The sequence below is a fragment of the Pseudochaenichthys georgianus genome, chromosome 12, assembly GCF_902827115.2.
Source record: "Pseudochaenichthys georgianus chromosome 12, fPseGeo1.2, whole genome shotgun sequence".
Classification (NCBI taxonomy): Eukaryota; Metazoa; Chordata; class Actinopteri; order Perciformes; family Channichthyidae; genus Pseudochaenichthys; species Pseudochaenichthys georgianus.
The window spans coordinates 15,772,375-15,787,812 of NC_047514.1; the positions used below are offsets into that span (position 1 = coordinate 15,772,375).

Genomic DNA, 15,438 nt, shown 5'->3' on the forward strand with positions numbered 1-15,438 from the left:
TGGTTATTACAACAGATAGTTATGTGACAAAAACAAGCCTACTCTGATCCCAACATATTGTTTTTCCTCTGTGGCTTTTTAAGAGGCCCTTAAAAAAAGAAGCTCAAAGCAGAAGATATGTCAACCTTGAACGTCCTTTGATATGGGTATTTCATTCAAATGCAAGCAATTGGATTTTGTAAATTGCCCACTGCTTTTAAGAAAACAAGCCTAGGAGAGTCCTGCAATTATTCAAATGAAAATGCAAACTGACATTTGAAATTCACTATCATTTGATACGCTAAAACCATCACATATTTTACATTCAAATACAAAAGGACAGTTTGCACTTTCATGTTCAAGTTTAAGTTGCACACTGCCTGCATAATCAACAAAACTGAAAATGCAGAATCCATTTTACATTTGGTTTCACAATCAATATGACAGGGTTTTAATTTGAAATACAAAATGCAATGACATCTGGCAAATCAATGCATTGTACAACCAGATATGAGAAAACTGAAACCCTGTCCAATAGTATAATATTATAGCATTCAGTGTTCTGGTGTCTGAGGATTTAAATAGATACATGATCCATAACTCAAACTCAACTTCCTGCATCACAATTTAATTTCTAACAAGTACCTGAAGCTACACAACCCCGCCAACCCCTGGATTCTTTTTATAAACGCAGGGCTGTTTTTGGTCCTAACACCCACTTAGTCAGATCTACCCAAAGTTTGTTTGAGCTGTGCTCCTAAAATACTCTCCTCAACCTACACAACACTCCAGCCTGTGTTGTCTCCTGTTTTTAAAATGCTCTTATGCCTACACGTCAACAGAGGGATATTTTAATAGCCATACTAACTGGGAGATCTCAGTTTATTATGTGTATGCCTGGATTAATTTTCCTCATTTGGTTTTAAAATGCGGACTTGCAATGATCCAGAGAATGTTGCTATAGTAACCAATCATTAAAAAATGGTGTGGTGTTAAGCAGGCTTAAAGTCAAGGTTACAATAATCCCATATATTTGCTGTGAGGCCCTAAACCTGAGCTTTTAACATTGTTTTGAACAACAAAATGTAGCACCAATTGTATTCTTCCTAGAGAAATCAGTCTGTTAAATTAATTGCTAATAAAGCAAATTATACTTTGCCTCTGCTTGTTTTGTCTTTACTTGCTGACATTTGTTTGTGTTGTATTCAAACAATCTTATGAATTGGCATGTGAATACTCCTAAATTATAAAGTTTATATATTTAGTGTCAACCAAAAATGCAATTCATTTTCCATCCTCCTAAGAATTTAATCAGGGGTTGTTTGTTGTTGCCAAGAAGCCTCTTTAACCTGCCGATTACAGTCACATGCCTTTTGGTTACACGGTTTGTTTTCCTCATACAGTTAGAAAAGGACTGCAGTTCTATCTTCATCAGGATGACTGCTCTTTCTTTTCTCTCTGCCATGTAGATACTGCTTCCTTTAAGCGATGTGCACGTTCATGTAATGATTGCTGGGAGTGTCTGTAGGATACTTTATAAATAACTCAAGTACTACTCTGAGGTAGGAGTATTTTTAGTCCTAATCAAACTTTCACCGTGAATCCTGAGAGTGATTTTAAGATGCCTGAAAAACACAGGCTCTGGCAGCTGATATACAATGGAATAAAAAGAGCAACATCCCCCAACCTGCAGGCCGACATTTACTTTATAAGCAGTTTCAGGTTATCCTCCCTTAAAGAGAACATTGTGATATTTAAAACATTGTGTCCACACATTACATAATTGTGCCAGAAATGTTGAGGTAAAGTTGGATGCTGCTTTATAGGTACCTGGTTTTAGGATGTCACCTATGGGAAGGCGGCTACAGTGAGGAGACAAGACTGATGGGAGAGAAGAAGGGGGACAATGAGGGTAAATGATATGGCGTTAAGTCTGCTAAGTCATATAGAGACAGAGGTATTTTTAGCTATAAGATGTAGTGGATTGTTTATATCCAGTTTCATGAAAATATAACAGATATCTAGTGAAACATAATGTGTGTTAAATGAGCCAGGTAGGAAATAAACAGCTTGTATGCATGCTTTTAAACTTCTGTGTTCACTGGTTGGGTGCAAATGTGTACTCACTGTTGGGTGTCTGGGGTAGACCATCTGCAACCATGGTATCTGATTCTAGAGTGGAAAAGAAGGGGCGGGGACAGTAAGTCTTCTGTGAAATCTGAAATCTGTGAATAAAGAATGTGAGCTCACATCTGCTCGCAGCTTTGCACCAGTGCTAAAATTGTAATCTCACATTAAATCAATGCAGAGGCCAAAAAATCTAAAATAAATAAATCAAATACAATTCCTAGCCAAAACAGGACAAGTATGACTCATTTAGAGGAAGTGAATAATTTTAGGCCGTTACAGTCAAAAGAGGAAAAACACAGCGAGCAGTCAGTTATTTTTGAGACAATAGATATGTTTTAAGTGTCTTACCTCTGTGTGCTCTGACATGTGTCTGAAAGCAGTTATAATACTTGTACTTCTTCCCACATACCCCACATACATAGGAACCTGCGTGACAAATCAAAACAGTGTCATAAATACAAAGTAAGAGTATTATCAGGAGTACAAACATTTAGCATAGCTCAAAACATTTCAGATTTAAGTTTTCATTTATTTTCTCAGTAATCCCCTTCATACAGACTGAATATACATCTCCCAATTACTTCTGAAAATACCCAAAATATTACTAATAATAAGTTAATCTTCTAAGCTCAAAGTAAACACCACTTTTAACAAACATTTTACATTAAATACAATGTTTACTGAAAAAAGTTATAAGACATTTAATCAGCTTTTGACTAAAGGGCAGAATTACTAACGAATCTGATTAATGGCAGTGGCATCAAGACTGGTATCAGGGTCAAACAGGACCGTTTGTTATTTTATTATATTTATTAATATTTACTTTTCTCCTCAGACCTCAGATAATGTTAAAGGTTAGCATTGTTATTTAGCCAAGCACACAATGGATCCCGTCTGTGACACAAAAACATTGGAAAATAGGGTGAGTGACCCTTTAAGATTTCAGATGCTGATCCAACACTTAACACAAATTCAAAATGGAGGTCAATGGAAGTTAAAATGTACACACAGGCTTTTAAAAACTTCCTTTAAAGCATTTCAAAAGACAACAATTTGATTTCAATAGTTTTCATAGAGGCAGTTTATTCTGTAGAAAGTAGTTCCAGCTAACAGCTAAATGTGTGGATTATCCTGAGTAACCATGGCTAAGATTCTGATATTTTACAGAATTTTTCAACTAAGAAAGTCAGGGTCAAGAAACACCAGACAAGAATACAGTCAGGAAATGCGTGTATCCATGTATATTCACACACCTATGCATGAGTCTGTGCTCTTCGTTGGAGGAGGAGTACCTAGGGCAAACATACCCTCGGTCTGAGCTCTACGGAATCCAACTCCGATTGCTCCCCCATCATTTCCTCCAATGACAACACAGATCTCCGCAGGGTTGACTTCACCCACTTTCCCGTTACTGGTCTCTGAGGTCCCGGGCTCTTTCTTCACTGTGACGGTGACAGGTGGTGGAGTTGGACTCTTGGGCTTAGGGACTAAGGCTGGTGAGGGAACATCTGGGGCTGCACTGCCACCGTCAGCCTGCTCCATCACAGGAGTGGGTGCCTCTGGTGCACTCATGACTCCGCCTCCTCTGAGCCCGTGCTTCTGTACCAGGGGAAAAAACAGAGGGACAAATACTTGACTTTACTGTCCAACAAAAACATCCATTTCAAGATTCCAGCATTACTTCTAGCGTAACAAATGGCATCTGTGCACAATACCAGCACTCCTCATTGGAAAATAGGTGTTGTTTTGCATCCAAAATGGCAACAAATCCATCATCAAGAAAAAAACGTTGTCTTGTTACCTGCATCTGACTTTTGAAAACTATTGAAAGTGTAATAAAAAGTGAGACAACCACCTCTCTTTTTCTAAATACAGACAACAGATGCGCAGGTTTAAAACCGTGATACTCGGTGGCGCCCCAATGCGCTAATTTCAAAACTATCCAAATTACACAACTAGCCGTTTCAGCACAAGGCTGTAAAAGGCTTTGTCGAGAGAATGTTCTCAAAATGCAACCATGCACAGCAGAGTTATGCCAGGATGACGGATATTATGGAAAGAGGGGGGATTGGTATTCTAATAATAGCACAACAATACAGCCGAAAACTAGTCTGTCATAGTCATAGCCCAATACAACTTTCTTTTGATAGGACACAGGATCAAAAAACATCAGCAATGGAGCTCAGTCGTTATATGCAATAATCGGCCTGAAGGTTGTGCAAGCTTGTGTTACATTGAAAGTCAACATGAGCCATAAATAAATATTATAACAGATGATACATGTTGGGTAAAATTGTAATTCAAGGTTTTTAAAAATTTCCATTAGACCTTTTGGTGTTTTTCCGATTCAATTTGATAAGCAGTGTGAGAAAAAGTTTTTAGAGAGTACTTGTCCATGGACAAGTGAGTTTGGCAATTTACTTGTCCGAATACATTTTTTACTTGTCCAGAATGGACAAAAATTGGGGCCACTGGAATCTTCTTCTTCGTCATCGTATTTTACATTTTCCCGCGGTTTTTACGACACCGCTAACGTAAGTGAGCGGTAAGATTTTACTGCATTACACATAGGGTTGGGTATCGTTTGGATTTTAACGATTCCGGTTCTGCTTTTCGATTCCGGTTATTTTCGGTTCCGGTTCTTTGAGAGGGTAAACATAAGTCAAACTGGGAGAAAAATATATTTATGAAAACATTAAGTCAAATCTGTATTCCTATTTACAAATCACTTCATACTGTTTAATTTCTTACGGTTATTGAATACAATTATATAAAAATAATCTCTGCATTGTTTAGTTAGTTCTAAGTGGTGCAGTTTGAGAATGTACAACTGCCCCAGTGTCCTCTGATGTTACACTGCAACCTGCCTGTGAGACAGAGTCCAACCACACATGTCCAACACATAGGACATAACCTAATAATAATAATAATACATTATATGTATAGCCTACAGTATAGGCCTAGTGCTTTTCTACAACTCAAAGACGCTTGCACGCTTACACATGTCCTGCAATACACATGCTGCAGCTGCCCAGCTGCTCACTGTTTGTAAAAGTAAATAAATAGTATTTTCATTTCAATAATGTACTTGCTATACCCGGTTTCATAAACAATACTGACATCCCTGTGCTCCTACGAGTCTGTGGGGTCCGGGGATGTGAGGACAGCGCGAGGACACAGACAGGGAGGCTGCTTCACTTCATAAAGGAAATGGCGGTCAATATTAACAACACAGGAGCTACAACGCTTAATAACCTTCATTACGTGTTAGAGAAAGAACATAAGAAAGTTTGACAAAGATGAGGCTGTTAAACGGGCAGCGGATCTGCTGTGTGTAGAAAGAGAGAGAGAGAGAGACGCTGAGCTGCACCGTGCAGCGATCAGCTGATACGGAGCATAGAGAGAGCTGCATTCTGCGGGGCTCGTCGGCCTCGCCTCCTGTACTCACAACTCTTATTAATCCCGGTACCGGACAATTGTTATTTGTTCCTACTCGGAACCGAGTTTTGCTTCCCAACCCTGCCCGCTCCGCCCCACCCCCGTCTAACTGTACAGAAAACAGCGAGATGCATTTCCTTAGGAATCTACAAGCAGAACCGAAACTAACACTTCTAAACGAACAATGGCGGACACGTACAATTTGCGAATGAGTTGTGCCTTTTGTAAACTGAATGTATCAATAATTTGTCAATACATCAGGCCGAAAAACGTCACTTGTCCGCCAGACAAGTCAATTGAAATATCTACTTGTCCGATATTGTAAATAACACGTCCCGGACGGTGGGACGTGTACTTTTTCGCACACTGATAAGAGACGAATACTTTTTAATATCGTCATGTTCAATGCAGGATATTTTTAATGTATTTATCTTTTGGTGTATTTCCCATTTTAAAGCTGAAATGGCATTTCCAATATAAGGCATACAGCTTCTAGGAATAACTAAAAACCTGTGTGACTCTTTTTGTATGTAAAAGTAAAATTGAAAAGGAAACTTTTCCATGTTATACTTTTATCTTACTTTCAAGAAGTTTACAATGTTGGTTGTTGCTGACAGAGCAACAGCCAATCTCAAATCATTATTTATTCATAAGGTTGGTCATTTATTTTAATGTTTAAAACTCTGGGTCTCCATATTGGAGCAGCAGATTTACACCACAATTTTGAAGAGTTCATTCTGTCTACCAGAACAGTTTGGACAGTATTTATGGATGTATCATTACTTGTATCTAATAGAAAAATAGGAGAGAACATCTTTGAAATGGTGGCACTTGTGTTATCACCTTTATAATGACAAGTACATTTTGAATGCAGACACTCGCACAGAAAGATTTTGGGTCAGCAAAGTTAGTGGCCCATTTAATCGTCTCTCAGCAGTGCCAACTTTTACATCCCAGCGACATCATTAACTGAATGGTCAGCTTTCTATTTTCCAGCTTTTGGACTGAAGTGTTATGGTAGAAGTGAACTCTTGTAATGGTTGAAATGAATATGCTGCGAAGGGAACAACCGTTTTTTAAGTATTTTTAAATGTTATGGGAAGATAAATGTTTATTAAAGAGTTGCTTCTGGTGAACAGAAGTGCAAAGTAATATGAATATCAAAGCATTTTATTACAGAACACACAGGACAAAAGTTCTCCTCTCTAGATGTATCTCTAGAAAATGCCCCTTAAAATGCTTGTTGCAGTGCGCAGTATCAGAGGTAGACGGTCTGCAAAACAAACATGCAGGCATGACGTACCCATTTATGAATGTGAAAACAAAAATGACATCCCATAGAATAAATATCACCTGTGAGTGAAAGGGATTACATTTTAACATGTCCTGACTCATGGAAAAAGAGATGATGTAAGATTATGGGTGTGAATATGTTTGCCAAAATATACTTATATAATATATTCCAGTACGGCAGTAGTTAAGGTTCAGCCCTGAGCAGCAGTCATGTTTACTGAGTGTAGACTGGAAAATGTAAATATTGTGTCATTTGTTTTCCATTTTAACTAGACTTACAGTCTAACCCGAAAAACACATTTTGTTTAAAAGGTCACCTATTATGCAAAATCCACTTTTTCATATCTTTAATACATAAACATGTGTCCCCTCTGTTTAGAGATTCTGAAAGTTTCAGGAAAAAAGATTCCCTCACCTCCTGATCCATTTATATAAAAACCTGTCTGAAAATGAGCTGATCAGATTTTGGCCACTTTATGATGTCTTAACGATTTGTTGGCTTGTGTAACCATTAGCCAATCAGCAACCAAGGTAAGCCCCCTCCCTACCTTATCACCTGAATCTCCTCCTAGAGCACCAGTGTTCTTTTTAACCAAATATCTCTCAGAGGGGTGTTGGGAGTGGCTCCTTATTTTCATCTAAAAGACACAGAATCAGCACTTTTGAAACAGGGCTGAAACAGAGGGGATTATGGGATGCTACAATGATGAATTTTATAGTAAGACATAAAAATACAGTCTCAGCCATTTTGGGTTTATTGGCAGGCCGCAAACCACTTCACGGCGAGTAAAGTGGTGGCGGTATGCACCTTAAAGTTGCAATCCGCCAAAAACCGAGAGAAGAAGAACCAAGATAAGAACAACAACACACACTTCCGACCGCAGACCTCAAACATGATGGAGTTGACTGATGTTGTGGTTTTTGTGCTCGTGTTATACAGCGTTGTAACTGAGTTATTTAAGCCACAAAAGCAGATCTACACCACCTCAATTGAAATAGCAACGCTGCTTCGGAAGCGAAGACGGTTAAGAAGCGATAGCAAAAGGATTGGACGACGGAATGCACGCTCTCTGGCCTTGTTTGACCGTAGGGCGGCTGAGGATGATGAGCGTTATCACGCCATAAGAACAGCAATGGTAAGTTATCAGTAAATCATAATACTATCTAATGTAGGATTTGTGGAGTTATGTGGGTCATTCCAGAATTGTAGGACATTTCATGTCCCCCATATAAAAACCAACTTGCAAGTCAAATATAACATTTGAAATAGGGATTTTATTTACTTTTTTTGGTATTATTCTATTGATATATGTCTCTTGTAATGGTAAAATCAATTTGTTAAATCATAAACATATTTTAAATAACAGTAATTTTGCACAGAAGGTGTGTCCTTCAACATGCGTTTACAATCTTTTCAGTCTTAAAAGAGTGTGGCACTCTGACCCACTCCACCCTGTTACTGATATTTTCCGAATAAAGCATATTAATTTCAAAGTTATCTTTCTTGCATTAGATATCCAAGTTTGTCCTTGCCTTGAAAGTAGCATTACATGCTACATCTAGCAATAATTCCTGAGGTTAAAGCTCAAATTAGCATTTATTTTCAACCCTGTTGCTTTCAACCCTGTTACTATAATTAGAGTAACCGGGGTAATTCTTCATTGGAAAATATACATTTGATGCCTAGCTGGGCAAATCCTTTTTTTGATGGTTTATTATCTGTTTTTCCTAAATACATAACCATTTTTTATCAAATTTTAAAGGTTCATTTTTCAAAAATGTTGGTGTCTAAATTGTCCTCCAATTCTGGAATGACCCATGTTGAGCTAATTTGTGCCTTTGTATGTGTTCCAGATATGCGAATACTACGGTGCGCGCCGTATCCCACGCTCTCTCTGGGTGAACAATAGAACCTCGGCCTGGTGGGAGACGGTGGTGCCAACGTACACCGATGAGCAGTGGATTAAAGATTTCCGAATGTCCAAGCAGTCTTTTCAATACCTCTGTTCTCGCCTGGGAGCAACGTTGGGGAGAAGCGACACAAACTTCCGGGAGTGTGTACCTGTATGTAAAAAAATCGCCATAGCACTGTGGAAACTTGCGACCAACTCTGAGTACAGGACCATCTCTCATTTGTTTGGAGTCGGCAGATCTACGGTGTGTTGCTGTGTGCACGAGTTCTGCTCCTCTGTTGTGACGCTACTCCTTCCTGAGTTTATGCCATGTCCGAACTCTGAGAAGTTAAAGGAGATGGCGTTCTTTTTTGAGCGCAGATGGGGTGTGCCACAGTGTGTAGGTGCAGTAGATGGATCACACATCCCCATTCTGAGACCAGAGGAACACCACAACGAGTATTTCAACCGCAAAGGCTGGCACTCGCTCGTCCTGCAGGGTGTTGTGGATGTCAAGGGCCTCTTTTGGAGTGTTTTTGTTGGCTTACCAGGTAGCATGCATGATAGCAGAGTGTTAGGCTTGTCATCACTGGGTAGTTTTGTGGATAGGGGTGGTCTACTTCCTCATGTGACAAGGGATATTGGTGGACATGATGTGGGTTACTATATCCTTGGTGACTCAGCCTACCCCCTGCAAAGATGGCTGATGAAACCGTTCCAAGATAATGGAAGGCTCACACCCGAGCAACATGTGTACAACTTCAAGACAAGCCGAGCACGAGTGGTGGTGGAGAACGCTTTTGGCAGACTGAAGGGCAGATGGAGGTGCTTGATGAAGCGAAACGACTGCAAGATTGACAAGATAAAAATCCAGGTGGCAGCATGTTGCATACTACATAACCTTTGTGAGAGTAATGGCGATGAGTACAGGGCCGAATGGACTGCCTTACCGGCGACCCAGCTTGATGGGCCAGCGCCAGCCATTGGCGAGGCTGGGGGGCAGCCTCCCCAAGACACGCGCACAGCCCTTATGAGGCATCTCAACAGTGTTGACATTTTTTAATTGACAATAAAACTGATATTTCTACAGTGCTTTTGGTTCTCTTTTATTTACCAGTCAAGAGCAATGGGTCAATGCCACTTGTCATCTTGACACACAGCCAAAACAAATTAAGACAGCACAAATATAGTTACTCTCAACTTTGATGTTGGTTGATTTTGTCACACTAAGAGGAAAGTAAGCAAGTAGATTTACTCAAAATCTGTCCTTTAAGGTTGCTTTTTATAATTGAATTTTGTTGTGTATCTAATGTCAATTATGCTTTTACTCCAGTACATTTCAGACAAGATGTTAAACATATTGAGTTTACTTAAAACTATTTTACATAAAAAATAAGCTGATGAAATACAACAAAGTGTTAAAGATTAAACCAGTGATTCCGACCCTTACAATGTACTTATTACGAAAAAAGGGGTTGGGTCCATTGCCATGTTTAAAAAGGACATTATGCCTCTAAACTTTTCACATGGTTGAATTTAAATAACAGTTTGAAGTACTAAGAGTATTTCTTCCAACAATGTTAATTACATTCAGCAACGATTTTTTAACATTTCATTTGTTTAGAAAACTATACAAAAAAATCATTGTTTGCACAATTGTATCATAACATACTAACAAAAGATCTCAAAGTGCTCAATAAGCATTAGCTGATAGGAGTCACTGGGTGGCCATTAAAATGAAATAATGGCTCATACTGACTTTAACTGACTTTTGTCGTCTGTAATCAAATAATATTAAAGACAAAGAAACATGCATATCTGAATTAGACTAATTGCTTAGTCATCCACTTTGATATTCCCTGGGCAACTTTTTGAATGCCTGCCCTGGATATATGAAAGGACCCGTTTTCCTCTAATTAAAGTCAAAATGCAAAATTAGCCATCTGGCCTTCTGTTCTTTCATAGTCTGGGGCTTATGATATGCTGTAACCTGCACTATGCACCACGGAAATCTAAACCAGATGCACATTTGCTTGATGTTCCCAACGAATAAGAAACAACATAAACCAACTAAAATAAAAAGGCAAGGAAATATACTAAATAAAAATCAGCTTTTAGCATATCACTGATACGAACATTGTAATAGGCACTAAAGTAAGAAGAGGTAGGTGGCATTGTGATTTATGTCAATCTATTAAATGAGTTTTCCTTTGTGGTTTGGAACAGCTGTGTATAACAAAATGACAATGCATGCATATTAACAACAATATATTACAGCAGTGTACTTAATGTATCAAGAATAAGGAGGTTCGGCATACAAGGAAAACATCTCTAGGACATACCTCTGTTCAGAATTGAGCGCTTTGCGAGGTACTTAAAATAATTGGCCTATATTTGGGCAGTGCTGTGTTTGCCTCTGCACAATAATGAAGTAAATCAATCACTGTGCTTGTTTAAAGCAAAAAGAAATGTTGCGCTCTAACTTGGAGAGACTTTCTGACTTTGAATTGTACCTTGCAATGCCAAAAAAAATCCTAGTGCTCTGCATGTTAAGTAGACTGTCTGTAATAGAGATTCCAAATATATAAACACACATTTGTTTAAGGCTCATGAAAAATGTTCCACTCTGGGAGGGATTAAAAATAGGAATCAGCTAAAATGGGGGATGGTGGGGGTCACTTCAATCACTACTTTCATTGCATGTTTGTATTATCCAGAGCAAAGTCAGTGACTAGGAGCAGGGGTGGACCGAAACCTGGTTCACACTAAATGCTTTGCTTTCCCTGTTTCTTTAATCAAATGCACATTTCTCTGTCCTCTGTAATAAATGTCTTCCAAGATGGTGTATGACCAATGATTTCAAAAAGCAATAATGCAGGGAAATGCCCGCCCGCCCCCCCCACCCAGACACACACACCCGTGATGCTCTGGAAAAAGAAACAGTGTCGTCTAGTAAAATTCCATCAGCATATACTCAAAAGCCCCATAAAAACCTTTTCAATCTATATGTTAATGCCACAAATTAAAATTTAATAACAAGAGATATTGAAAAGCAGACTTGAATTATACAAAAATAAATCCTGAAAGATCAAGCCCCTAAAATTAGAAATTCAGGGCGGCATCCGGTCTGCTGCTAAACCCTTGTAGGCTGGCAGATTACATTTTTGATGAAAATCAAAATTGCACTGCACACTGACGCAGGCGCAGCAAACCTGGCACTATTGTGATTTATGGATTCATTAAACCCGCGGGAGTTTCACCCCTCCCCTTTTCACTCAAAGAAATGAGATTTGCTTCGCTGAAAATTTGTATTTTCAGAAAAGCTACTCAGACTCTGCTCTTCCTTCAGAAAATGGTCAAAGAAAAAAGAAGCCTCTCTACATAACCACTGCACGTAAACAAGCCTAATTTTCATCGCTGCAGCAATTGACATCCTTATGCATTATTCATGAAACCAATAAGGTTAATTTTTACAAAGGAAGAGGCAGGAAATAATATGTGCAGAATGCACAGATTCTTTTTTAATGCTGCAGCCCCAACCCCTGAAAAGCCATTCCCTAGAGACTAATTTAAGTGAAGCCATTTTCAGACATTTTCAACATGACACTAAGAAAAGAGCCGACGCAATATGTTCACTATGTTTAAGAAGGATGCATATTTGTTCAGACACATCGTGAATCTGTAATAGTGCATTAAGAAAAGAAAGGACTGGCATGACATCAAAGACAGAAATTGTTTGTGTAAAACCGCTTACCCTTTAAAAACGGAAGAATTAAAGCCTCTGTACTAAGTTAATGACAATTAAAAGAACAACTGTTTGACACAATGGACCCACAGCAGGCTGTGATACGATCCCTCACCATGTCATGTTTATCAGTGCCTGGGGGGACAGGTTTCACCTCTCCATCCAAACTATTCGCTCTGAGTATCCTCCATGAATCAAAGCTTTTGTTCCTTTAAGTACAGACAGGCGAGTGTGCATTCCTCTTAACTTGCTTAAAATGAGAACACTCCCATAATGCATTTTCTATTAACTATATGAGGGTTTAGGGTGTTTTTCATTGCAGCATTATTCGTGAGAGCTCTATAACTTATTACTCAGTCATTCAGGTATTCCCATCACTGATCCAACCATATTGAACCCCTGACACTGGTTTCCTCCTTTCACTTCTGTACTTTAACTGAAACTCCTGCATTTTGATTAGACTCCAAGCAAAGGTCAGAATGTACACCCAGATTTTGCATACCAACCATACAATTTCCACTAGCTCTTTTCAATTTATACAGATATGAAGGTCAGCATTAAAATTACCCACAGCAAAATGGCCTCCGCAGTTTCCCTTACATTAAAATAAAAGCAAGCCATGCAAGATGGGAAACTGTTTGGCGTCTGCAGGATTAATATAAACAGTAGAGCCACTGCTTGTGATTGTTTTTCCTGCCCTCAAATTATGCTGACATGCTCCTTCTTCTTCCAGTGCTATTCAGTTCACTTTGGATAATATATTTTCCGCTTACACATTTTCCATCCAGATATAAAGTCTAAATTGTTCCATGTTTACAAAATAGTAAATTATATCACTTTACCCACCTTAACACAAAAGAAGAGAGATTAGAAAGGAGCAACTGGAAAATTGTAGTTAATGTGTTAGATTTAAAAGATTCATGGTGGATTTAAAATGTGTTTTAGTTCATCTTTGTCACAGAATGACGTGGAGTATCTAACACATTTGGAAAAATAAGTCCAGGATAATCATCATGAATAAAACAAAGCAGGAATACCATTAACTTGTAGACTGCTTTAAATACAGAATTTAAAAAGGGTTAATTTGTATCAATTAGTATGAAAAGCACAAGGTGATTTCATTTAAACTTATTTCAATAATTTACATATTATATCAATTAATTGTAAGCAGCATTAGGACATGCGTATCAGAAAATAACATTCAAATGAATTACAAATTCTCAAAACTAGTCTCATTATAATTTTGTAATTTCTCAAAATGACTGCCTACAGGTGGCGCCAATTACTCCCAGAATTAAAATCCTCTATCTTCCTAAAAATAAAATTCGAAATATATTTCGACATGACGACAGTTGAAGTGTATATTTCTTGTCTGTCTACAATTCAAAACAAACCCTGAAATACAGCCAAAAGTAACACTAGTGTTGTGTGAGTTTCAGAGGAAAAACTCCGAAGCTCTGCTCAAAATTTGCAGGAAAATTCACAAAACATGGCTGCAGGAGGTTTTTGTGTTTCAGATTGTTCCTCCCCTCGTCGTCCTTCATATTGCCACTATCGTCCCTTTGCAGTATCGGAATATACACTGTGTTTTTACCTATGTGGTGTAAATGTGGACAAACTAGCTGCAGAGACAGTCAGCAGTTACAAGCAAACTTCATTACGAATATTCTGTCAAAAAACATCAACAGATTAGGACTATTTCGGATTGCTTTAACGCCTGCACCTGGCTCAGTGGCTGGCTACAGTACGAAACACTGTCAGGTAGCGTTTGCTAAGTAGAAGGGGCTGAAACTTAACATCCGCAACTGAAATTTCTAAATTGTAGGATTTCTAAATGAGAAAAAAGATAACACAGCGGTCTGACATACCTCCAAAAACGATGCAGCTCATGCGAACAGGCTCCACGCTGCAGAAATCGTCCCTCCCTGAGCAGAGGTGACAGCCTGTACAACTGTTTCCTCAGAAAAAAATTGTGAATTAGTTATGAGAAATTCCAAATGTAGCAAATTTTCACCACAGCGTTTTTTCCTTCCTCGAACGCTACGTTACATTTTAGAGTAATGGCGAGATGAATCATGAATTTGTCGAGTTCTACTTCTGTATTTGCAAGGCTTTCCGTTTCTACCTCGTGCAGTGGCTTTATGTTGCGGTTCCTCCTGTGGACATTTCGTCCGCCATATACAAGGGCAGATTCCGAAATTGCAGCGCCGGCCAGTATATTAGCCTACATGAAAGAAAAAAAAAGAAAAGGAAAAAAGTCTGCGAAGAAGACAGAAATAAAATGTGGGCCAACTATAAAGTTACACAGGGAAAACAGAGACTGCAAATTACGCAGGGGGAACTATTCTCATGTGAATTGAGAACATTTTGTTTGCGGAATATTACTAACACAAACTATAACGTTCGAGACGTGGGACTATTTCATCTGATAATAGATTCTGATCAGGTCGTATGATGCTGATGTACAGTACAGTGTCTGTGTTAAAATAGCATAGCTTCTTGGTCACCTTGTTGATAATTATAAATGTAAAGGAAAATAGCAACCCTCCATGAACAGTTTGTTCGAGATGTAATGTATCTGTTCAGATCAATTCAAAATAAAACTCCTTCCAGTCAAAACGAATGAAAACAGTTCAAACAAGTGCACTCATGTTAGTTAGTACAGGTAACTGCAGTAGTCTGCATACAGTATGTTCTAATGTTACCATTCAAAGGAAAGGTTTTGGTTGGCCAACACATTTTCATTTCGAAACCCCACTCTGAGAATCAGCAATCTTTTTTTTCTTCTTTTGAAATAGTTTAATTCTTGTTTCGAAAGCGAGAATCTCTCTAATGTTTTTTTCAAAAAACATGCTAATGAATAAATTGTATTTGGTATTTCATATAAATAAATCACGCAGGTATAGTCTCTTACTGTAGGTTAAATTATTAGACTGCAATAATATAACCATGCACACGAAT

General features: G+C 38.4%; 1 protein-coding gene across 6 annotated transcripts in view; it reads right to left on the minus strand.

Moving 5' to 3' along the window:
- The window catches only part of znf618 (zinc finger protein 618), a 35,343-nt gene extending 20,628 nt beyond the window's left edge, over positions 1 to 14,715 (minus strand). For 4 of the 6 annotated variants that reach the window (XM_034095463.2, XM_034095460.2, XM_034095462.2 and 1 more), the window contains exons 1-6: positions 14,603 to 14,715; positions 14,346 to 14,428; positions 3,363 to 3,708; positions 2,458 to 2,535; positions 2,107 to 2,151; positions 1,810 to 1,860 (exon numbers count right to left, since the gene is read on the minus strand). In XM_034095463.2, coding sequence (XP_033951354.1) covers positions 1,810 to 1,860; positions 2,107 to 2,151; positions 2,458 to 2,535; positions 3,363 to 3,681 — 493 coding nt within the window. In that variant the 5' untranslated portion in view covers positions 3,682 to 3,708; positions 14,346 to 14,428; positions 14,603 to 14,715. Of the gene's footprint in view, positions 1 to 1,809; positions 1,861 to 2,106; positions 2,152 to 2,457; positions 2,536 to 3,362; positions 3,709 to 14,345 lie in introns of all 6 variants that reach the window. The other 2 variants (XM_034095461.2, XM_034095459.2) reach the window with 2 other exon arrangements.
- Between the last annotated feature and the right edge of the window lie 723 nt (positions 14,716 to 15,438).